A 25,468-nucleotide genomic window follows, 5' to 3' on the forward strand; every position below is an offset into this window, starting at 1 on the left:
CCGGGAGCGGCGCCTGCGGAGCCCCGGACCGCCCGCCCCGTCTGGGGGCTGCTGTCCGCGGAGCGCCCGGCCGGGCTCGGGGGTGGGGGTCGGCGCGCCCCTTGCGCATTCTCTCCTGGCGGCGGCGCCCCGCTCCGGCTCGTGGGGAGGGAACATGGCGACGGGGAGCCGCGGCTCTGCGCTCCGGGCGGCCGGCCCTCTGCTGCTGCTGCTGCTGCTGCTGCTGACCCGCGGCCCGCCGCCGGCCCAGGCGCGGAGGAGCCTGCTGCTGCGCGCCGCGCCGGCCGGCCGGCCTCGGGGCGAGCGGGGCTGGACGGCGCTGCAGGCGCGCCGGCCGGAGGGGCCGCAGCCGCTGCAGGCGCGCGGGGGAAGGAGCGCCCCGCAGCAGCCGCACGAGCCCGTGAAGGTGTACGGGCAGGTGAGCGGCCACCTGGGGCGTCGAGCGGCCCTCCTCCTCTCGAGGAGATGCGGGGGGTGGTGGTGCAAAGCGGCTTCTCAAGGGGCAGCATCGCGCGAAATGGGGAGTTTTTTTGGGGGGCAGCATCACGCAAAATGGGGAGTTTTTGGGGGGCAGCATCACGCAAAATGTGGAGGGGTGTTTTTTTTTGGGGGGGGGAGGCGTGATCCGGTTTTAGCGAGCATGCTTTCTTGGCAACGTCTCTGTGTCTTCTTCCCCCCCCCCCCACAATTTGCAATGGGGGGGCTTTTGTCGGAGCCAGGCCGGCCGGCCAGGTCGCCTGGACGCTGCAAGCCTCGGCTCTGCGTCTTCTCTTCTTCGATGCGTGCTCTCTTCAGATTTCCCTTGCAGTCCTAACTCTTCCCTCGGCCCTGCCTGTCTCCCTCCTCCCAAGAAACCGCATCTTCCCTTATTACCCTTGGCGGTTTCTCCGTTTTGCTTTTTTTTTGGGGGGGGGGGGCGATTTGCAGCCCAGGTGACTCACAGGTCCAGTGGCTCTGGAAGTGACGTGGTTGGGAAATGGCCCTGCTTTGGGAATCAGTGCCCAAAGGATGGACTGCAGAGGGAGTCCTGCAGCCTCCTTCCATCGGCTGGACCGGTTGGGCAGCCGGTCGGGCAGGGGTCCGGGTGGGCAACTCCCCCCCAAATAACTTTACAAGGCCAGGAGGGGGGGAACTCTTATTTTGCTCTTGCATGGGTGCAAGTCAGGCCAGCCTTCTAAAGAAGCTGCTAGTCCAGAATATTTGATTTTCTGGAGCCATCATCTAGTCCAACCCCCTGCACAATGCAGGGAATTCACAATTCCCCCCACACCCCCAGTGACCCCCACTCCATGCCCAGAAGATGGCCAAGATGCCCTCCCTCTCATCTGCATGAGAGGTAGGTACACCTTAAATATGCAATGAAGCGGTCCTGCGTTGTGCTAAAGGAGATCAACAGCCTCTGCTTGTATTGACTATTTAAATAGGTAGGAATCATAGAGTTTCACATTTATGGCCTGGAATCAGGAGGGAAGGGGAAGAAAGAACTTCTGCAAGTCTTCCCTGTTTGCCTGTAGGTGAGTCTTGGCAGGGAGTGATCCTTACAAGCTTGATTGATGCCTTTCGTCATTAGTCACAACCTCATTTCTTCTCTTTGGAGCCATCAGATCTAGCTAAAACTCTGCTGTCTGACCCTGAGTCCTTGTCTGGCACATCTGACTCTAGTGTCATCTGGCTGGAGTCCCTTTTTGTACACCCATGACCTGCAGATGACCCAAGATAGTCATCATGGCAGAAGCCCGCTGGAATTCCTTGTTTGTGCAGACAGGGCTTGTTATCCCCAGAGACCCTCTGATTTGTTACTTTATTTCGTAGGTTTTTACCCCACTCTTCTGCCAAGGAGCTCAGAGTACCATAAATTGTTCCCTTCCTTTATTTTCATTGATAAGGTTGCCAGGTCCCTCTTCGCTGCAGGCAGGAAGTTTTTGGGGGTGCAGCCTGAGAAGGGTGGGGTTTGGGGAGGGGAGGGACCTTAATGCCATAGAGTTCAATTGCCAAAGCGGCCATTTCCTCCAGAGGAACTGATCTCTATCGGCTGGAGATCAGTTGTAATAGCAAAAGGTCTCCAGTTACTACCTGGAGGTTGGCAACCCTATTCATTGATAGGATAAGCTGAGGGCAGAGGGAGAGAGAGGTCTTCTTGGTAGATGGTGAATTTGAACCCAGGTCTTCTGTAGCATTAATGTGGATTTGTGGCATACTGCATGCTGTGGAGTAGAGCCTCTGCACTGACTCCCAAAAGGATAACAATCCCTGAATCTTACTTACGGTATTTATTTATTTCATTTATACCCGGCTCTTCTAGTCCCTTTAAATGGAGATGCTGGGGATTGAACCTGGGACCTTCTGCATGCCAAGCAGATGCTCTGCCACCGAGCCACAGCTCCTCCCCTATCGTTCTCATCTCCTTCATGTTATCCTCACAACAACCCTGTGAGCCAGGTTAGGATGAGAGAGATTGACCTGCCTGGGGTCACCCAGCATGCTTCCATGGCTGAGCGGGGATGAGAACTTGGGTCTCCGAGATCCTAATCCGGTACTCTAACCACCACACCACAGCGGGCCCTCAGTCGTGAACTCTTTGTCATTGTCCTTGTTTGCAGACCTGGGATTGACATCAACCTCAGGAGAGAGCGGGTCCATTTTCAGCTAGCATTACCACAGAGTAAGGGGTTAATATAGCGTCATTCAGTGCTGCTCTTTGATTTTGACAGGGCAATCCTAAACAGACTTATTGTACCCTTCTAATGACTTCAATGGGTTTAGAAGGATGTAGCTCTGTTTAGGATTGCATTGCACTTCTCTCAGAACCTCTGCAGATGGGAATATCCCTGCCCTGTCATAGGTAAATGGAGGCTAAAGGTCAAAGCTGATCCCTGGAAGCTTTCCCTCTGACCCCCAGCGTAGCCCTTGTACTAGGAACTGTGCAAATGTGCGCACATGCGCAGTGTATGCCTGAGCCATTTCTCCCACCCATGCTGAAGCACAAGCAGAGACCTGCCACGTGAACAGCAAAAGGACCCCTCAACTCCTTATGTTCCTTCCATGCTGAAAAATGAAAGTTGGGGGGGGGGGTCTGAATTTCTGTTCACGGGGAGGGAGGGGTTAAAGAGCCCTTTGCTGGAGGGAATGAATGTTGCTGGCCCTGCATTCCTTGAGCAGTTCTAAAATGTGACCCCTATTTAAAATGACCAGGCAAATAGAAGGATGTCCAGAGTTTCCCATTCAAAGGGAGTGGGGGATGCTTGGCTCTCTGCATTCAAACATGCAGGCCAAGACCCAGCAAAGGGCTTTTAAGCCCCTTTTCCTCCATCGTGAACAGTAACAGAGGTCTTCAGGCATCCCAACTTTATGCCTTCATCATGGAAGGACGGCTAGATTCGAGTTCAGTGGCACCTTAGAGACCATTGAGATATTCGGGGTATGAGCTTTCAAGAGTCGAAGCTCCCTTCGTCAGAGAGTCAGAGCTTTGACTCTCAAAAGAAGAAGAGTAGTTGGTTTTTATGGGCCGACTTTCTCTACCACTTAAGGAAGAATCAAACCTGCTCACAATCACCTTCCCTCCCCACAACAGACACCTTGTGAAGGTAGGTGGGGCTGTGAGAGTTCAGAGAGCTGTGATTAGCCCAAGGTCACCCCGCTGGCTTCATGTGGAGGAGTGGGGAAACAAACTTGGTTCACCAGATTAGCGTCCACCGCTCATGTGGAGGAGTGGGGAATCAAACCCGGTTCTCCAGATTAGAGTCCATCGCTCCAAACCACTGCTCTTAACCACAACACCAGTCTGGTTCGTATACTCCCCAAAACCTGTTGGTCACTAAGGTGCTATTGGACTCGAATCCAACTGTTCTACTGAAGACCAACCCGGCTACCTTCTGAAACTGTCGTCGTGGAAAGAACATAAGAAGGAGAGGCTGTTTGCTGGTCTCATGGCAGGAAGAAGAAGAGGAGGCCTTTGCTTAGAAGAGCCCTTTGTTTCTGTCACCACATGGCAGAAAGCGGCTGAGGTGTGTAATATGTATGAGCCTGTACATGCATGTATCGGGGGCTACAGAGGTCAGTGTTGACCTCTAGGCCCCCATGACCTCTCAGATCAGGCAAATTCCATCTGCATGAGAGATTTAAATTTCAGAGACCTCAGTGAATGATGACCAGGTCCTTCAGAAGGGAAGTTGGCGAGGACCTGCCTTCTCGGAGAAGGGGAAAGGGTGTTTGTTTCCAAGAGGTTCTAGGCAGGAGAAAAGCACAGCGATGATTGTGGAAAAACAGTTCTTATCTGTGCTGAAATCACAGTTCTGTGCATTTTTAATCTTCTGCTGGGTCTCTGGTCAGAAACGGCAGCTGATGTTTTTCGGAGAAACGGAAAAGAGCATTTAGAATGGGCTATGTTTTCGGCCTGTTCCCAAGCCTCCTATGCAGTTATTGTGTTCACTTGTCTCATTTTTCTGGAAATAATTTTGGCTGGCCTTTCCCTGCCTCTTTTTCAAGGCAGATGTCATTCTGGACTAGTAACTTGCATGACCTTATTTACAAGGCGGTCGTGTAATGTTACTGTCATTTGCTGCATATTATTTGATTGGATGTGTGGATTGGATGTGGGTTTTATTGCCTCACCCGCTGAATCATCTTGGCCTTGGATAGGTTTGTTTGGCCCAAGGGATTGTGAATTTGTGGAGCAGATTGTAAACACAGGACATGCTGGCAACTTCTGGGGCAAAACGAGTGGCAAACAGTTTGGAACCCAAATGCTGGCTTGTTTCCTCTTCTCCCAACCCTGGAAATTGTAGCTGTTGACTTTGCTCTCTTTGGAAAAGTGAACTTTGCTATAAAAATGGAGAACCCTGAACTTTGGGGTAGTAGGACTGATCCAAGCAGAATGTGCTTGGACATGTACTCGGACCCTAAATATGCTGTTTGCATATGTTCTGCACGCTGACTTCATATAGGGTTGCCAACCTACTGGGGGTGGGGGCTCAGAGATTCCCCAGAATTACAATGGATCTGTAGACCAAAGCTTCTTAAACTGTGGGCCGTGACCCCATATGGGGTTGTGTAACTGAATGTGGGGGTTGTGAAAAATTTGGCGACAGTGAAATATTTCTTTATGATTTATTATCAGTAAATGTTTGATTTGTATACCAATTTTATATAGTGGGTCGCGTAAAAATTTCTCGGGCAAAAAGGGTTTGCGAGTGGAAAAAGTTTTAAAAACCGTGCTCTAGACAAGAGGTTCTCAACCTCGGGCCATATGGCCCCCCGGGCCCCCCCAGGATATTTCAAGGGGGCCACAGGTGAAAATTGCATAAATGGGGGGCCACGGCATGAGACTAGGGGGCCACAGAGGGAAGTGAGAAGTGAAGAAAACAGAGAAGTGACCGAGAAAAGAAATACAATTTGTACCTTCAGTGGACTGAAAACCTAACACATGACTTTCTTCATTGCACGTCTGTGCATCGTTTGCAACTGTGGATTTTTGTAGCGCTGTAATCTTGTGCAATGGTGGTAGAGGCTTTGTTGTCCCTTGTATGTGAACACTGTTGTTTATTAGCATGTTGTATTCCCTTTTTGTGGGGTATTTTTTGTAAATTTCAGTTTCCCAATAAGAACTACCTGTGTGCATTTTGTGTGGCTGTTTATGCTTCTTTGTTCCTTGGCTATTTACAAACAAAATATTTAAATAGCTACCTTTCTACCGGTAGACCAAATCTTTGCTTTTTACTTTCCTGTTGTTTGTGCAGGGCGAGGGATCGGATCAGCGTCCTTGTTATTGAGGCAGATTTACAGAAGCTTGACTGTACAAGGAAGTGCTTTCAGAAAGAAAACTTCCCATGGTCAAGTTATTACTTGTAACAGTCACGGGTTTAGGAACAGAACAAGAAGTGGACCCAGGGTGGTGTCCTGTTAAAAACAACCAAACTCCCAGTTAGTTTTAGAGAGGCATTTGGGAGGACTCAAACTAGATGGTTTAGGTTCTCTGAATTCATTGCGTGACTCACGTATATGTCAGTGTAACCCTGTTGCAGTGATACATCTGTTTTTATTAAACGCCTGGCTAACGTGTCCAATTTTAACTTACTTTTCTTTCGTCATGAACGCAAGAAGCTGCCTTATACTGAATCAGACCCTTGGTCCAATCAAGGTCAGTATTGTCTACTCAGACTGGCAGCAGCTTTCCAGGGTCTCAGGCAGAAACCTTTCATATCATCTGCTACCTGGTCCTTTTAAATGGAGATGCCAGGAACTGAACCTGGGACCTTCTGCGTGCCAAGCAGATGCTCTGCCACTGAGCCACAGCCCCTCATGGAACTAAAGGAGGGCATATCATTGTCTATATGATGAAAGGGAGGTGTAGGGAGATCAGCTGCAGACATTGGAGGCAGCAGAGAACTCACATTCGTTTTATTTCTCCATCGACGTCATGTTTAAATTTGACCAACCCAGAGAAGGAAGCATGGGAAAGAGGTTCTCATGGTCTTAGCGACTGCTTCACAGTTGCATTGAGACGTCTTGAATATTTCCATCTAGGACTCCTTCCTCTTCTGATAGACCTTCTTAGGACTGTGATTTTCAACAGAGTCTGTTGGGCTTCGCTCAGCTTATATGAATTGAGAGCATGGTCAGCACATGCTTCACTCATTTGCGTATAGGAATGCTTCCAAATTTGTGCTTGTTCAAACGTGAGTTGCTTCAGTTGTGGGATGGAACTGCATGTGTATTGACTGCGTATAAAAATGCGGATGGGAGGTTTTGTGGCTCAGTGGTAGAGCATCTGCTTTGCATGCAGAAGGTCCCAGGTTCAATCCCGGGCATCTCCCGTTAAAAGGACCAGGCAGGAGGTGATGGGAAAGACCTTTGCCTGAGACCCTGAAGAGCAGGCAAGACCAATGGTCTGACTTGGCATAAGGCAGCTTCTTGAGGATGTTCTTGTGAGAACACCTGTCCCTACTGATCTCTTCACTAAGGGGCTGCAGATAAGAGCCTCTAGAACAGGGTTCGAAAACCGCTACCAGGCCTATGATTCTTTGTGTCTGTATCTGTGATTCTCTGTCTGTTCCAGTCCAATATAAGGTAGTGGTTAGAATGATGGGATGGGACAGGTGGGGCCTGGGTTCAAATCCTTACTCAGCTATGAAGCTCACTAGCTGACTTTGGGCCAGTCACACTTTCTCAGCCTAACCTACCTCACAGGATTGTTGTGAGGGTGACATGGAGGAAGGAAGAATCATTTGCTCTGTGTAGGAAGGGTGAGACACTCGCATAAACCTATGCGGATAGCTGCATCGTATGTTAGCCAGAACAGCTCCCATAAGTGCCGGGGAAATATCAGACAATTAGTGACGAAAGAGGAACCGCGGTCAGACTGAATTAAGCAAGAAAACAGCTTTTTCTGCCTCTTTTTTTAACAACATAAAAAAATTATTTTGTGAAGGCAGCTTTGTGAGCGCAATGAAAATTGATTTCTGCATTTGCTGTGAACCATAGTTAATTTTAACCTAATTTGCTGGCTTGCCAACCGTGGGGTCTTTCCAAGAACAATCTGACCTTATGATCCGAGTATCCCGTTTTTCTGCATGGTGTGTTCTGTTTGGCAGCTAATAAAAATGGCTCGTTTTAGGAGTGCAGCATTAAACATTAAACTTCTGCTTAGCTTGGGTAACATTTTTCCTTATCACCGTTCAAAAATTAGCATACTCTGGGTTAGTTCTTACTGCTTTTCTTTCATCAGTGGTCAGAGGATTTATTGTCTTAATTATGCCGACAGGAAAATTGAGGCTTGAGAAGGAATGGTTGTCCTGCCTGAGGCCACCCAGTAGAATAGATGGCAGAGAAGGACATTTGAAGCCTCAACTTGGGATCCCCTCCAAAGGAGACAGAAGTTCAGTTATTTTCCCTGGGTTCCCCCCCCCACCCCCGCTGTGCACCTGCATGCTAATATACTTCATTTATACTCTGCCTTTCTCTTCAGTGGGGACCCAAAACAGCTTACATCACTCTCCTCTCCATTTTATCCTCACAACAACCCTGTGAGGCAGGTCAGGCTGAGAGTGTGTGATTGGCCCAAGGTCGCCCAGGGAGCTTCCATAGCAGAGGGGGGATTGGAATCTGGCTTTCCCAGATACTAGTCCAACACTGACCGCTACAGACATTATAGCCAGTCATTTTTATCTTGATCTTTAGTAGTTTGTTATTCCAAAGCATTTATTGGATCAGTGATTGGTATGATGGGTTAGTGCAGTCCCTGGTTGCACACATATTCCCTCCTGCCTTCCAGGTTTTGCTTTTACTACAGTTTAGCATTGCAGTCAATGACAAACCACCTCTGAACACCTCTTGCCTTGAAAACCCCTACGGGGTCGCCAGAAATCGGCTGTGACTTGATGGCAAATAATAATAATAATAATAATTGCATCTACATTGGTGCTAACTGTGGTGCAGGCAAAGGACGTGTCATCTCGAAACAATAATTTAAAACCAGAGTTTAAATGGGTTTGCATGCCGTGGCTTCTGTGGCAACCTCTGTGGCTGGATCTAACCTGCAGGCCTTTCCACCGCTGCCATTGGAGGTTTGTGGCCATGCAAGATAGGGCCCTGTCAGTGGTGGCCCTGAGACTATCAAACTCTCTTTCATGTGAAATTTTTCTTGCTCTTTCCCTTGTGGTACCAGGTTATTTTTTTTAAATAGTTTTTTATTTGTATAATTAAGAGGGTGTGGTACCAGGTTAAATTGGTGCTGTTTAGGAAAGCACCCCCCCCCCCCAAGTCAGGAACATTTACCTGCTGTCTCTGTTCTCTGCCTTTTACATTGATCTTTGCTGAGCTTCCCGATGGGATCTGCTTTTGCTTTTTGTAAGGTTTTCACCTGTTACAATGAGCTGCTTTGCAGAAGTAGACAAGTGGCATTGGGGGGACGTACACATAAGCTGAAACCAAGTAAACAAAGCTGTGGTTTTGGGCAATCCCAGACGAACTCGTGATGATCCCTATGAGCTTTGTGGCATGTTCTTCAACTCCAAAGTGTGATTTGGAGATCTGGAATGTTACATTCCTGCGTCAGGCCAATGAAAAGGGGTTGGTTTGGTTCTCAGTGGCTGTTTGCATAGCCCTACCCCTTCATCTGCATTTCCCTGCCTTGGGTTATGTTGAGGGGGGGCTGGGCCTGGGAGGACACATGGCATGTCGCCACCCCCCCTCCCAGCGTTAAGGCTTTTCCGGTGAGATGGGAGAAAGGCTTTCTTTTTGAGCTCCGTGTTGTGATTGTAGCTGGAACCTGGCAGGTGAGATTTGCCAAGGCTTGCCTTCGCTCCAGCATCCGACAAGGGCTTCCGTTCCGTCGCTTCAAAGAGAAAGAGGCAGCCCCGCCGTCATTCGGATCCAGGATGGATTCGTTACATAACAGCAGGCTTCCGCCAGTGTTTAGACTTCGACCGGCACGAGGATTAATTATGTTCTCTTCTCTGGAGGAGATGGACCAGTGAGGGCAATTTTGACGCAGCACTGATGCGTTTGCGGCCCTGTTACGGTCCTTCCCTAATCGACACGGCCCGGCAGGCATTCGCTCCGTACCTTTCCTGACAGCCTTTCTGAGCCGTCCTTGCAAACAAGTTCAAGTTACTAGATCTCAACTGTTTATGCTACCTGCGCTGAGCCATGTTAATTATTTGTGGCACACTGACGTCCTGAAAAGGGGAGAAAAATAAGCGATTTTCTGTGTTGTCCTTTTCTGGTTTCTTGGAAGTCAGCTTTTAAGCCTGTTCTACATGTGCAGTAGAAGGAGGTGGTGCACTTCTGAAGAGGTATGGGAGGTACCACCTCAGGCTGCCCCTGGTGCATCATATTTTTGAATGTTGCATGTGAAAAAGTCCCTGCTTCAAGGAGCAAGCTGGGATAGAACCTTTCTCTGATAAGAACAATTGCAGCGTTAGTCTATTCTATCAAAAATAAAGCAGGAGCTTTGAGACGAACAAGTTTTTATTTGAAGCGTAAGCTTCTAGGGCCTACTTTTATGTTTAATTCCACTCGGTTGCTTTATTTTTTTGTTTTTTAAGATGCAAGGAATATTGTATATGGGAGAGCATTAAAAATAACTCTTCCCCATCTGCAGGGTGAAGTGGGACAGTTCATTCTCCAGGCATAGACAGATTTAAAAGGGGATTAGACAGATTCATGGAGGTCTATCAGTGGCTGCTAGCCATGGTTATTAAAGGAAAACCTCCACATTCAGGAGTACCAGTGCCAGGAGTCAACATCAGGGGAAGGCCTCGGCCTCTGTGCCCTGTTTGTTTGGACCTCTAGAGTAACTAGTTGGCCACCATGTGAGACAGGATGCTAGACTAGGTGGACCACTGGTCTGATCCAGCAGGGCTCTCCTGAGGTTCTTAGAGCCTTGTGATGCCCCACGATGGGTGGAGATGCCTCTCAGGAGCAGAGCTCCTGCTTTGTATGCAGAAGGTCCCTGGTTCAATCCCTGTCACCTCCAGTTAAAGGATCTCTGGCTGCAGGGGCTGAGGAAGACCTCTTTTTTCTTGAAACCCTCTGAGTAAACACAGTCAGTGCTGATCTAGCTGGACCAGTGGCCTGATTTTGTATAGGTCCCTTCATATGCACCACCTCATTCTGATGCACATCCAGTCCAGGTAGGGTTGCCAGGTCCCTTTGCTCCACCGGCAGGAGCTTTGCAGGGGTGCTGCAACCTGCACAACACACTGACGTCACTTCTGGGTTTACCCAGAAACGACGCAGATGCTCTAGCAATCTCCACCTCGGGTAAAAAAGGGCCAGGCGGTTGTCTGGTAAAAAAAGGCCAGGCGGAGGGGGAGGGGCGTGCATCACGCACCTCCAACACAGACACTCTAGCAATCTCTGCAGAAACTCTATAGAGTTTTGGCAGAGATTGCTAGAGTGTTTGTGTCGCATGGGTTGCACATGCATCACACGCCTCCCCCTCCCCCTGGTGCTTTTTTGCCCGCCGACCAGCTGAAGGTCGGCGGGCAGCCCAGTGAATTGGCGGGCTTTTTCCCGCCCCCACCAGGTAATTGGCAAGCCTAAGTCAAGGCCTTATCCTTTTCAAGCAAGCGGCTATTCACAAGCCCATTTTAAAGAGGTTTTTATGACAATATTAAACAAAACAAAGGCTGCTCAGCAACAGGGTGAAGACATAAATTTGGGCCATAGTGGTGAGTCAGGAAAAGTCATAAAGCCACATTTTCTTGATTGGTTTTTTAAAAATAAATAACGACGCTGTTTATTGGGCTTTGCATTGTGTAAAGATTTTAAGAGATGAAAAAGGTCTGATAATGTGTGGCTTTCCTACTTGTGGTTTTCCCTTCTGCTTCCACGTTCCCATGCAGCCCGCTCTTCAGAGGGTTTGCCCACATCCTTTCTTAGAACTTTCCAGCATCTGCATTTTGTTGATCGGCATTTGCATCTTTAAAAAAACAAAAGAAACTTTTTGTAGATCCTCAGATTTCTTGGTGGTGCAGTTTGCCTTTTTACAGACATCTTGCATTAATGTGTGTTGACCTGGATGGCCCAGGCTGGCCTGATCTGGTCAAATCTCAGAAGCTAAGCAGGGTCAACCCTGGTCAGCAGAGTAAAGCGATACCATCACTTCGCGTGATCTGGACACTATACTTCTGTTGATGCAGCCCAAGACTGCGTTTGCCTTTTTAGTTACAGCATCACACTGCTGACTCATGTTCAGTGTTTGTGGTCTACTAAGACCCCAAGATCCTTTTCACATACACTACTGCTCAAACAAGTCTCCCCCATCCTATAATTAGGGCAGTTTTGCAATACTTGCTTTCAAACTTGCTTTTAAAGATCTCGATGGGTAGCCGTGTTAGTCTGTCACTAGCAGTAGAAAAGAGCAAGAGTCCAGTAGCACCTTAAAGACTAACAAAATTTCTGGCAGGGCATGAGCTTTCATGAGCCACAGCTCACGTCTTCAGATACTGTGTGACTCACAAAAGCTCACGCCCTGCCAGAAATTTTGTTAGAGACACTCATGTGTGGATGATAAGTGTTCTCAATTTGCTTCTGACTTACGGCGACCCTATGAACCCATGGAGAGCCGGCATGGTGTAGTGGTTAAGATGTCAGACTAGGACCTGGGAAACCCAGGTTCAAATCCCCACTTGTGTCATGGAACCTTGCTGGGTGACCTTGGGCCAGTCGCATACTCTCAGCCCTGACCCTGGCTAGTATTTGGATTGAAGACCTCCAAGGAACACCAGGCTCGTGAATGGCAAACCACCTCGGAAGGTCTCTTGCCTTGAAAATCCTACAGTGTCACCAACGTCAGCTGTGACTTGACAGGAAAAAAATGAATGAATGACTTCCATAACGTCCTACCATTAACAGCCCTGCTCAGGTCTTGCAAACTGAGAGCCGTGGCATCCTTGATTGAGTCAATCCATCTCAGGTTGGGTCTTCCTCTCTTACATGTTGGCAAATCTGCTCCACATCAGATTCCCAAATGATCCTGCCACCCCTCTTGTCTGCTTTACTTGCAACCAGTTCAGCAGGTCCTACCCCCGGCCATATTTCATGTTTATTTACATCATTTATACCCCACCTTTCTCCCCAGTGCAGACCCAAAGTGGCTTACGACTTTCTCCTCTCCTCTGTTTCATCCTCACAACAACCCTGTGAGGTAGGTTAGGCTGAGAGTGTGTGACTGGTCCAAGGTCACCTCGTGAGCTTCCATGGCAGAATGGGGATTCGAACCTGGGTTTCCCAGATCCTAGTCCAACACCCTAATCCCTACACCACTCTGGCTATCAAGACGTTTCCTTGGGGAGCGGGAAAGTTATTCAGTTGCTTTTTCAGGGGGATGGGGTAGGTGCTGCTCAGATCACTGCTGTCACCATGGCTGCCGGCTTCCCACCTGCTCGACCTGTATATCTGCCAATAACAAATACTACAATACTTTTGCAAGCTCTGATGCTGTCTGCTCCTGTCGATCCTGCACCGCAGCCATGCTTATCGGAGAACTGTCGCCGTTTGCGCCGAGTATTTGGCTCGGTGTGGGGTTTACGTCACCTGGAGGCCAACACCTGCTGCCAACTCTATTTATTCCTTCAGGGCTTTTGATTAAGAGTGTTGCTTCTGGGTTCAGCCACATAGTCTGAGTCACAAACAGGTGATTAATTAACAGCCGAATGAACACCTCAGACGGGCAGAATCTGTTGGGAGCTAAGTATAAATCTGGGGGTAGGTGTGAAGGCGTCATCCCCTTGGCACCAATCTGAGCGCTGTCTGTCACGCCGGCGTAATAATCTCTCCGTATTTTTAAAACAACATGCGTATTTGAGGAGAGGCATCGGGCCTTCCTTCAGCGTAAGAAGAGAGTAGAGGCCGGACTCGGCCGGGCTTTGTGTCCCGGTCTTAAGACGGGCGACCGCCTGGTGGTACACACGCTCTCTGGAGGACGAAACGGGCGTCGGGAATGTCCGTGAAGAAAAACGAGCCCTGCATTAATTGTATTAGTGGGTGGATAAACTATGACACCTTGGAAGGGAAACCTATATGTGTACGCGTTCAGGATGTGGGGGGTTCTGTTGTACACATGGCCAGATGCTAACCTAGAGGTTTGCGTTACGAAGCATGAGGTGATTCAATTGTGGCTTCTCATGCGCGTTCCTTTTCTCGTCCCTTTGTTTGCTGCATTCCCACTCCTGCTGTGCACCGGGCGCTTTGAATGTTGTTTGTTACCGCAGGATGGAGGGTGGGTGGGGGGACGCCACGTTTGCCTCACGTAACCTGTTTTGAAGGCATAATGCCAATCTCTGGGTTAGGAACTCGCAATCTGGCTTAGCACGGGCCTGACAAAGCAAATGCCTTCTGCCCACTCATCTTCGACAAAATATTGTCTTCCCACTACCAGGAAGATGGCACTTCCTTGCAACGGAAGCCGCGTCTTGAGGAACGATGTCAGAATCCCAACGACAGATGACTAACAGCTGGTCATTGAGCATGCCGAAAATCCTCTCTCCCCTTCCCGGCAATCACCCGAAAAGGCCTAGACTGGCTTAATCGCTCCGAGGAGACCAAATCGTTCCTCATTAAGCGGTATTTATTCAGCAGCAGCTGTGCCACGTGCTTTGGTCAGGCAACAACTGATCCTGGGGGCATTTTCCTGGAACTGCTCGAGCTAGATTTCAAAATATTTAAATGGCGTGTGTGGAGGGAGAGAGACCTGCAAGGAGAATTAAGTTTTAGGGATAAGGCCCCGTTTGGTTTACAGCAATAAACAGGAGTAGGGTTGCCAGCAAATAACCCCTGGGAGCATTGGGCGGGGGGGGGGGGGAGACACAGGCATGCTGGCATCTTGCAATCCTGGCAAGTGATGTTATGATGCTGGTGGGGGGTGGTCTAGGATTTGCAAAAACTCAATGGTTAAACCAGGGGGCGTCAAACATATGGGCCAGATCCTACCCCTTATCCAGCCCGCAAGCCAGCCGAGGCAGCCACCCCCCCACCCCAGTCCGAGCTGGTGAGGCATGGCCCGGCCCGACCAAGTGACATTCATGTCATATCCGGTCCTCATAACAAATGAGTTCGATAGCCCTGGGATAAACTGGAGAGATTTTGACAAATCCTAGATCCCCCCCTCCCATGTCATGACGTCACTTTGGGTTTTCGCTGGAAGTGATGTCAGCGGACCGGCTCAGTTGCGCCTCTATTCCCCCCCCCCCCACTTTCTTCCCATTGGCGTTTCCAGCGCCCGCAGGCAGTGACCAAGTTTGCCAGACCTGGCAACCCTAACCAGGAGTCTTGTTAGTCTTGCATGGCTCACGAGGATTTATTCCAACACGCACGTTTAAATATTGACAAACACAGACCATTCCAAAACCTCATGCTGATGGCTGGTTCTGGTAGGCGGCTTTTTTTAAACATGTGAGGCAGGACTCTGGGTATGTTGTTAGGGATCTTTGTGGCTCCGCAAAGTCCTTGTTTTGAGCGATTATAATGAGTCCAAAAGCCATTGCATGGAATCTGAAAAGAGGAGGACGAGCGAGTGTTAACTGTGGAGAAAATATTGGATTTTCCATCGTCCGGGAGCGTCTCTTCCACCCCTCTCCCAACAAAGGGAAATTTTGGAAACACATTTATACTACATGCACTTCAGTATCAGCACGTTCCCTTTCAGCAGAAGACCTCAGGGTAACTTCCAGCGGTAAATATGTTTGTTTGAAGATAATGATGTCACCTGGGTGAGGTTGGTAATAAGGCCTCAGCTGTTTCCTTCCTCCTTGAAAAGAAAACATGCCCTTCCCTGCGCCTTTTCACGAGGCAGGAGTTACAGTTTCTGAGAAGCAGCCTTAATTTTCTCGAAGAGTCTTCTTCCCAAGAACCTTTCTAAAGCCTATTGAGGTTTGAACCTGTGACAGCAGACGCACGCCAGATGGATTTATTTTTTTTAAGCACCCACTTCAGTTTGCTCTGTTTTCTTTTCCTGCTGAAAACATACCCTTCTAGGAAGTGGTTGGTTGTCGAAATTCATTTTGTTTTCCTCTCTCTTATTCGGAGGTGTTTCTCTTGTTGTTTCTGTGTACAGACCCAGAAGAGTGGGCAGTTACACATCCTTTATTCGCATGTGTGAGCAGAGGCCTCTGGGGGCCTGGTATGTCTCATTGGGCAAACATTTCCCATCAGAGAGATGCTGGAGGACCTACTTTGATCATTAATGACGTATGGACGAGTATCAGAATTGCATGTTGAGTGTCTGATATTTATTTCCTTGGGTAGTTGTCTGAAGCCAATCTCGGCTGTCTTTGCACTCCGCTCAGCAGTCAATCAATACGATTACGCCTGTCGACACCTTTTGGGGCCCCCCAAATGTTTAGGGGGTTAGTGGGGCCAGGTAAAACAAAATAAAAAAACCCCACAAGACAAAATGCTTGAAAAAACATCCAAAAGCCCAGATTAAAATTGGTAATGAATCAGTCATTTAAGATCCAAGAAAGTGATGCAGGAAAAACTGATCTGCTGGCCCTGCAAAGCACCAAAAGTGAGTCTTATTTTTTTCTGGCAGTCCAATGCATAAACTGGGTTTCACCACCAAAAATGCATGTGCTCTTGCAGAAGATGTCCATGCTTAGAGGATGGAGGGAACAGCCCACAATATACATGGACCAGATGCGTTTTGGCCAAGAAGGTAGCGGTGACAGTCTGTATGCCCAATGCATCAACCCACCAAACTCATACACACATAAAATGAGATATGAATATTAATATTAAATTTGTCGGACTCTGACCTTTTAAATTACCAGATTACCTCTGAGTATGTATGGTTGTCTCTCCCCACCACTATTGAATCCGAGCTGGTCTTGTGTAACTGGAGTAAAGGGAAGGGTTTGCAGGTCAGACTTATGACGCAAAATGATGTGCCTATTTTCATTTTCTCCAAAGCTCTCTATTAGGCTGGATGTTAAAAATAAAAGCATCTATATGTCAAAAGTATCTGTCAAGTTGAACTCTAGTGTTGCAAGAGATGGGGTATTTAGAACCTCTCTCTGTGCTAAGTGGACACTGCCTGCCAACCCTCATTCCCAGCAGGCAATAGCCTTGCTCACTTTGCTGAAACATGGGGGCAGGTGCCACCTTGGGGAATGATGTTCAGAAGATCCACCGGTGGCATGTGGCTACACGTGGCTCCTGAGCCACTGAGTATCGCTGCTGTAACCAGACTGGAAACCAATAACGCGGTTTTAAAACAGGTTTGATACACATTCATTGCCCATCTATAGCCAGTAAGTGAGCGGCTGCATTTTTCTACCAGTTGAAGCTTCTGAGTTGGAGCAGCCCCTTGTTACAGGAATCTGGAAGTTGCAGAAGCATGGACTGGCATGGCAAAATCTGCTGAAATTAGATGGAAGGGCATTCTTTGTACTAAATGTAGTGGGAAAATGGGCTCCTGGCAGAAACCCCAACCTCTATCTGCAAGGCTAGTTCCATGAGCATGCGGTTTGTTGCATGGTCCTTTGGTTCAGGGCCTCTTCCACCCCCCATATTTATTTCAAGCTGACTTTTAATGATTTGGCTTCATTTTCTTGATGGTAGAGCCTCCCCAGCAAAGATTTATCTTTGTTTAAAAAGTCACAAACAGTTGATAGAATAGTCTAAATTCTTGCAAACAAATGTTAGTGTGCTTCTGGAATTCCTACAACCGGTTTCTTTTGCTGAGCCTACCAGTGATTTGTTCTCAACTCGTCTTTCTGGTTGAGTGGTGGTGTATTCATGTGTCAATCTCTCCCTTTCTCAATCGGAGCACCAGGATTCCCCTGAGCCCATTCAGGGGTCTGCGTTGACCTGACGTGACAGCAACCAGCCAGCTGGTACAGGATCTGGGACAGACAGAAACAGTGGATGGAATGAGTGCATCTTTGTCTAAGTAAATGGATTCTTTTTTAAAGAGTGCAGACACCAGTTACCACCCCCACCCCCAAGAAGTGCTTGTCCAGAATTTGCTTTTTGTTTTTAAACCGCAGAAGGCTTCTTTGTAAACAGAAATTGCAAACCCAGTCATTGTGTTGGAAGACCATGTCTTTGCAATGGCCAGCTGATGATAAACATTCATGACATATTTTTTGTCTGATCTCTTGTGATAGGTGGGAATCTGCTTGGGTGGTAATTGGGGGAATCTGGCAAATGGGCTGGAATTGTAAGAATTATACTGTATCTGATCTGTTTATGTGTGCGTGTGTGTAAAGTGCCGTCAACTCGCAGCCGACTTATAGCGATCCCTTTTGGGGGTTTTCATGGCAAGAGACTAACAGGTGGTCTGCCAGTGCCTTCCTCTGCACAGCAACCCTGGTCTTCCTTGGTGGTCTCCCATCCAAATACTAACCAGATCTGTTTATAGAGGGGTGTAAAACTCCATGGTTAAGGGAGTGGAAGGTGAGGCCTGTTTCTGAGGAGCAGAGAATGGGCGAAGGAAAATAAAAGCTGAGGGTCAGTGAAGGCTAAGTTGGAGGACCGAATCATCTTGCTAGAAAAGGTAGTCAAGAGACTGTGAAGGACTGGGGTTGATTTGAACGGGAAGAGTTAATATACTTACATTAACCAATTGAGGTGAGGTAGGGAACAGTTCAGAAGCCCCAAATGACTACAGCCCTAGAGAAAGTACAATTGAGGGTTCTACCTAATTCCCTATTTGAGATCCATTTTCTGTACAGCAATCCAAATATATTTGCATATGTAACTGGGTCAACCAAGCACATGGCTGGTGCATTAATGAATGATCTAATCACTTCTTTAGACATTAGTTTCTAACCCTGTTTTCAAAACTCAGCTAGCTTGTTCCCAAACACCACAGGGTTTCTTCCTGACCTCAAAGCTGCCAGTGTATTATGTTTAGACATCTTCTCATTTTGGCTGTCTACTGATAAGCCCTTTGTGCTGTGATTCATTTTGGTCCTTCCTACATGGACAGGCAGTATGGCTGTCCTAGCCCACCACCTCTATGGTCACATCGTGCCTTATAATGCCCTAGAACATAGGAAAAGAGCTGCATAAAAGTTGCCTCCTCACCCACACCTCTAACCCCGAAGACAGATGCCAAACGGCCAGGGGGAGAAGCAGTCTGATCAGCACATAGACTAAAAGGAAAGGAAATGGCCATCTTAAATTAGCTGAAATGCAACGTGAGGCACTCTTTGTAAGAAGGTTCATCCTAAAAGCAAACACCTTGATTAGCTGAGATCATTTCAGATTCTGGCCAAAAAAAAAAAAGTCAGTGTATGTAACAGAGAAGGACAAGTATTATAAAAGACTTAACAGGATTTTAGGACAATGTCCAACACATCAAAGACAGCAAACGAGTCTCCTTCCCAAGTTAATTATAAGGGCGAAACTCATCTCCTTTACTTCAGCCTGACACGTCTGTAAGCAGATTTCCAGTCTTTGAGTGCATCAGGACTGTCTCCTGTCACAGTTAATTTTTGCAAACACTAATAAAGCATATAAGTTTCTTTAAAGCCTGAAACTAGCAAATAAGATCATTTTGACGCCAAGAACTATCACAGGATACCGCCCCCTCGAAAAGGAAGGGAATTTAGGTATATGAGGTCTGGGATTTAACCATACACTTTGGGTCAGGTTTCTTCATCTAAGCCTACCTCTCCCACTAAGGAGGCAACGCGCACGCTTTAAGACTAGGGATGCCACCCTCCAGGTGGGACCTGGGGATCCCCTGGAATTACAGTTCCTCTCCAGGTTACAGGGATCAGTCCCCCCTGGAGAAGATGGATGCTTTGGAGGGTGGATCTTGTGGTATTGTACCCCACTGAGGTCCTTGTCCTCCCCACACTCCGTCCCCAAGTCACCAGGAGTTTTCCAACCTAGATCTGGCAACCAGACACCCCACCCCCCTCCAGTGGCTAGTTGGGACCTGGCAGCCCTATTTAAGACTGGTAGCGGTGATCTAATGCCTAACTTTTTTCTTAATCTTCCCTTCCCTTGTAGTGGTGTAGTGGATAAGAGCAGTGGTTTGGAGCGGTGGAGTCTGATTTGGAGAACTGGGTTTGATTCCCCACCCCTCCACATGAGCGGCGGAGGCTAATCTGGTGAACTGGATTTGTTTCTCCACTCCTGCACATGAAGCCAGCTGGGTGACCTTGGGCTAGTCACGCTCCCTCAGCCCCACCTACCTCACAGGGCATCTGTTGTGGGGAGGGGAAGGGAAGGTGATTGTAAGCCGCTTTAATTCTTCCTTAAGTGGTAGAGAAAGTCGGCATATAAAAACCAGCTCCTCCTCCTTTTCTCTCGCAATGGCCTATTGTCCTGACACTCTTCCTCCCCATTCCTGTCCTCATCCCTGGTTCCTGCCATGGAGCTTCCATTTGCCCCCCCCCCCCAAAAGCCCCTCTCCAGATCCCCTGGCTCTCTGGCTCCTGCCAGCCCCCCTCCTCCCATTTGTCCATGTCTCCATCAGAATTTCCCCGTTCAGATGACCAATCGTTCATTCTTTCCCTCTTTCCCCCCATTCTCTTCGGAGACACACACATATCCATACAACATTCTCATGGACTTGCTATGAGTGAGACAGAACTGGACATCCTAATTATCAGAGATTTTAGTTAAGTGACATCTGAAGAAGTGAGCCTGTGGCTCACGAAAGCTCATACCCTACCAGAAAATATTTTTGTTAGTCTTTAAGGTGCTACTGGACTCTTGCCCTTTTTAGTTAAGTAGTTAGGACTTGCCAAAATTAAACATTTGAATTATTTTTGACTTGCCAATTGTTTTCCTTGGCAGCTGCCTTCGAAATGTCCTTTCTGTCTCTCCTTCCATCTATCCGTTTTTAGTTAATAAAAATATTCACCTTTAAAAAACAATGGTCTCATTCTTTTGTGGGAAATTACCACATCTGTCTGCCATCTGTGTATACAAAGACTCAGGCCCCCAAAGGCTAGGGTTGCCAGCTCCGGGTTGAGAAATACCTGGAGATTTTTGGGGTGGAGCCTGAGGAGGGCCGGGCTCTACCACAGATATCAAGGTTCTTATGGATGCAGTGCAGTATATATAGTAAGGGTTACTTCCAGGGCTCTGCAGAAATTGTAGTTTATTATTTGGATAAGTGAATCAATTAATTCAGCTGGGAAGCCCATGTACACCATTTTGAATTCTGTGATGAAAGAGAATCGATCGGCATAAATTTGCATATCAGTACAATGCTTCTAAAGAAAAAGGTGTTCTTCCTTTGCTGAAGTTCAGACATCAAGCCAAACCATGGTTCACAGTAACTACAGTTCAGAACCAAAACCACAGTTTCAGCTTCCAGCCAAGCAATGGACAAGCTATGGTTTACAATGCTTTTTGTCCCCCATTTTTTGGGGAGTGGAGCAATGGTTGTATATCTGTTTGTTAATCTTGGTATCATGCTAAGCCAGAGCAGATATAAACCGTGCCTTGCAGATTCACCTTAAATCTTAGTTTCTGGTTCTGGTTTGCCAGCTGGTCGAAAAACCAAGGTTTTCCAATTCTGACAGTGTCACCCACAAACCGTAGCTAAGCTTCCTTAATGGGGTAGTGTCATATCTCAACTGAGCCTCTGTTCCTTAGAAGAGGTACCCATGTTGCAGTCGATGCTGTCTTGGAAGAGGCATTCTCTGCTGTTCTGTGTAAGCGACAAGGAGGAATGCCTCTTCTAGAAAGTCACTCTGCATTTGTAAGTACTTAAAAATAATGAACATTTTTTTTAAAAGAAACTTATCCGATTAATCTGGGACACTGTTTTCATTGCTCAAAAGATACTTGTTTCATTCACTACAGTTCTGTGCATGCTTTCTTGGGAGTAAGTTCTGTCTTATACAGTGGGACTTGCACTGGTGTAAATGTGCATAAGGTATAAATAGTGCCACTTGAATTCACTCAAGGCAGAAACTAAGGTAAGGGTCTACAATCGTTTGCTTCAGCGTAGCTCTGTACAGCCTTGAGTTTGTTTGTAGCATTTGTAGCATTTGTTGTGCATCAATACTGGAATCTGTTTCTAAATAGCAGATGGGATTTTTAATGGAAAAAACAATTCAATAGTGGGCGGAGGCTTTTTTTCATAGCAAAAATAAGGCCGCCCTGCACAAAATATGAGTGTTTTGTTCTAATGTTCCATTGTTTCGAGAGCTCTTCTTCTTCCCCATGCTAAAACAAACTGGCATCAGGTTGATTCATGGGGTGTCATCTCTGACCCATGAGAGAGATGCAGAAATTCGTAATGCAGTGCATCATTAATTTGTGGAACTCACTGCCACAGGGTGTAGTGATTGGCCACTTGTTTGGATGGTCTTAAAAGAGGATCAGACAAATTCCTAGGTGAATGGCTATCAGTGTCCATTAGCCATGAGGGCTAAATCTAATCCCCATGATCAAGGACAGTATACCTTTCTTGTGTGGGGGACACCTGCCAGGGGGAGGCTTTTGGTCCCTGTGTAGGGGCTTCAGGCCTTCCAGAGGTGTTGGATTGGCCACTGTGTGAATTAGGATACTAGAGAAGAAGAACCTTTCATCTGGTCCAGAAAGGCTGTTATGTTTTTTATGGCAATGAGACAGAAAGCTGAAGAAATGAAATGAATTGGGAAGAGGAAAAAGCCTATTATGAATTATTATTATTATTATTATTAGCCCTGAGGGCCAGCATGGTCTAGTGGTTAAGAGCGGCGGACTCTAATCTGTGAACCGGGTTTGATTCCCCACTCCTCCACATGAGCGGCGGACACTAATCTGGTGGTTCCCCCACTCTTACACATGAAGCCAGCAGGGTGACCTTGGGCTTGTCACAGCTCTCTCTGAACTCTTTAAGCCCCACCTGTCTCACAAGATGTCTGTTGTGGGGAGAGGAAGGGAAAGTGACTGTAAGGTGATTTGGTTCTTCTTAAAAGGAAGATAAAGTTGGCATATAAAAACCAACTCTTCTTCCTTTTCCTACCAAACAGAAGGTTCCGAGTCAAATGCTAGATGAATGCTTTCCTTTGTGAATAAGACTCTATCCTCTTCCTCAATCTCTGGTTGGCTTGCAGAGGAGGAAGAAGCTAGTTCACTTTGCTCGGATGTTCACTGAATCTCTTTGCCGCCGTTGCACCACTATGCCAAGTCTTTTTAACATTTTCAAAATTCTCTGTCTCCCCCCCCCCCCCGCACCTTATTTCAGGTCAGCTTGAACGATTCCCATAACCAAATGGTGGTTCACTGGGCCGGAGAGAAGAGTAACGTGATCGTTGCTTTGGCCAGAGACAGCTTAGCCTTGGTGGGACCCAAACTAAGTGATGTAAGTATGTGTGGTGGTGGGTTTGTTTGTGGATTTTGGAGAGGTGTGGGGATAGAGGGAAGGGGAGAATCATAGATGGTGCACTTGAATCTAGCTACTAATGGTTGTTCTTTTTTGCACTGAAAGCTAGTGACTCAGTTCAGACATCTTGCAAAACCGTGGTTTATTTTAACTACAGTTAGGATTTGAACACAGGATTCAGCTCACAGGTGATCTCTCATGTCCTGGTTTGCCTAGATAGGTGCTGCTTTCATTTTCTTCTCTCTGTTTTCTGGGGGGGGGGGGCATAGCTAGGGAACAGGCCAGGGTTAAAGCAGGATGTCTTACACAACATATGTCAAAAAGGGCAAGAGTCCAGTAGCACCTTAAAGACTAACAAAAATATTTTCTGTTAGGGTATGAGCTTTCGTGAGCCACAGCTCACTTCTTCAGATTTTTGTTAGTCTTTAAGGTGCTACTGGACTCTTGCCCTTTTTGGCTACTGCAAACAGACTAACACGGCTACCCACTGTGAATTACTCAACATAGAGACCCATAGTGGAACATATGAAGCTACCTTATACTGAATCAAACCATAGTTCCTTTGAGGCTCTCCAGGGTCTCAGGCAGAGGTCTTTCACATCACCACCTGCCTGATCCTTTTAACTGGAGATGCCAGGGATTGAACCTGGGACCTCCTGCATGTCAAGCAGATGCTCTACCACTGAGCCACAGCCCCTTCCTTAAGGACTAACTGTGGTTATGAAACCAACCTCAGAACCTGGTTTGACGGGCCCTAACTGACCATTGTTTCTGGAAGGGCCCTCATTCAGACAGTCACATTAACCATAGTTAGTTTAATTAAACCAGAGTTTTGCAGAACATGATTGGAACTGAGCTGGTAATAACACCAAGCATCTATAAAGCTCTTTCCCTCCCAAAGGACTTCCCATACTGCCTTTTTATTTTTGAATGGAAAAGTGGCATGTAAATATGCTAAGTAAATACACTATTACAGAATTCCTAACAATAGCCCCGGGAGGTTGTCCAGTATTGCAGATGTGGGAGTCAGTGATGAGACAGGATGGCTTGCTAAATGCTTCCAGGTAACAGAGGTGAGATTAGAACCAGCAGCCTCCCGGATCGCCGCTCCCGCTCTTACGCTGCAGCAATCCTGTGTGGAGTTACTCCAGTTTAAACTCACTGAAATCAGTGGGCTTAGACTGGAGTAACTCCACACAGGATTGCACTGCTGCCGCTATGCTTTGTTGGCACCTGATAGAGTATTTAGATTGCGTTTGGGGCTTTGCTGTTATTACACAGAGGTTTTCCATGACACCAGAGGGTTCAGTAATGTATTAGAGCTGCTATAGTTGGGTATTCCCGCTTCTCAAGAAGGAGAGTTTGTTCCCAGCATTCTCCCTTCTCTGCCTTCCCCTTCCCCATAGCAACCAGGTGCACTTCTGCATCTTGGGATATGGTCCCATGATGCACAGATGTTAGTGATGTATGCCAAGGTGTTGAATTAGAGGACAATGTGGGGAGAAGTACTCTTAAAGGGATTTTAGGTTGCAGGCTTTGGCTACTAATGTGTTAGATCTGGCTTGCTGGTCTTTAGTAAGGCATGCTTAAGAGGACTTTGGCTAACTACAGGCAACATATGACTGATTTTTTTTGTGTGTGGTAACAATGCCCACTCTTTGCAGTGTGTTTAATATTTTTGGTGGATTTTAGTTTTGATTTGTTTTATTATTCTGTCACGTGGCCCCCCTTGGAATGGGGGGAAGGTAGGGGTACAAATATTTGAATCAGTATATATAAAGATTTTATGCTGCTTCTGTTTTGCTGTTTTGTGATCCTGTGTTTACTTTATTGCTGCCTTCAAATAACTTGAAGGTATCTTCTCGCTGAATCTTTTTTTTTACCTCTTCCAGTTGGCTTTGCTGCTTTTAGTGTTTTGTGCAAATCATTATTTTTTTTGTTGGTTTTTATTAGTTTGCTTTCCTGAAATTGCATTTTCGTTTCTTCTCATGTATTCTCACTTCACAACATCCTGAGTGCTCCAGGAGTTGAAAGGCAGATAGAATTTGGCCAAGCAGGCTTATAGCTTTAGCTTGTGATAAAGGGATGGATAGAACGCCTGACAGTTGAGGGCGGGGCAGAAGCTTTATGTATTTGGTTGACAAATGACATCTCAGGTAGAAACCTGTTTAGCATGTCAGCTCAGTTTAACGAAGATTCAGAAACATGAAAGTTCCACTTATCTGTCACCTACCCAAAACTGGAATTTAAATTGGAAGCTCTTTAAGGGGGGGACGACTTCTTGTTTTTTAAATTCTATTTCCCTATAAATTGCCAAGAATCGAAAGCATGGGCTAAATACTGAAAAAACCTAAAATGTTTGTGCTGTTATTTGGGAGCAAGAGTCTTTGATGCTGCATTGTGGTACCACCTTGTAAGTAATTACCTGGACGGGGTGGGAGATTCTCTCCTGCTGCCCCGACTTCCCCTTGCACCTGCCAAACTGAGCAGCCGCCAAAGTCTGGGCTCTTTCCTAAGAAATAATCGAGACGATGTTGTGGTTCCTCATTTAAGAGGGCACTGCCATAGCCCTGCAAGGCAGAAATCCAGCGCAGTGCTAGGGCCTGTTGCTGTGTTGTAGCGTCCTTCTGGCCGTTAAAGAAATAGGATTCTTAGCGTCTATGATCTTTTTTAAAAAAAAAAAAG

The 25,468-nt window shown here is 47.1% G+C and overlaps 1 protein-coding gene and 1 non-coding gene across 2 annotated transcripts in view; one reads left to right on the top strand and one right to left on the bottom strand.

Moving 5' to 3' along the window:
- Nucleotides 1-407: 407 nt before the first annotated feature.
- The window catches only part of SORL1 (sortilin related receptor 1), a 103,033-nt gene continuing 77,972 nt past the window's right edge, over nucleotides 408-25,468 (top strand). The window contains exons 1-2 of the mRNA XM_056861028.1: nucleotides 408-418; nucleotides 22,646-22,762. Coding sequence (XP_056717006.1) covers nucleotides 22,673-22,762 — 90 coding nt within the window. The 5' untranslated portion in view covers nucleotides 408-418; nucleotides 22,646-22,672. The remainder of the gene's footprint in view (nucleotides 419-22,645; nucleotides 22,763-25,468) is intronic.
- TRNAV-GAC (transfer RNA valine (anticodon GAC)) lies at nucleotides 23,409-23,480 on the bottom strand. Its single transcript has one exon. It is a non-coding gene; the product is annotated as a tRNA-Val (tRNA).

Source organism: Euleptes europaea, chromosome 14 (genome assembly GCF_029931775.1).
Source record: "Euleptes europaea isolate rEulEur1 chromosome 14, rEulEur1.hap1, whole genome shotgun sequence".
Taxonomy (NCBI): domain Eukaryota; kingdom Metazoa; phylum Chordata; class Lepidosauria; order Squamata; family Sphaerodactylidae; genus Euleptes; species Euleptes europaea.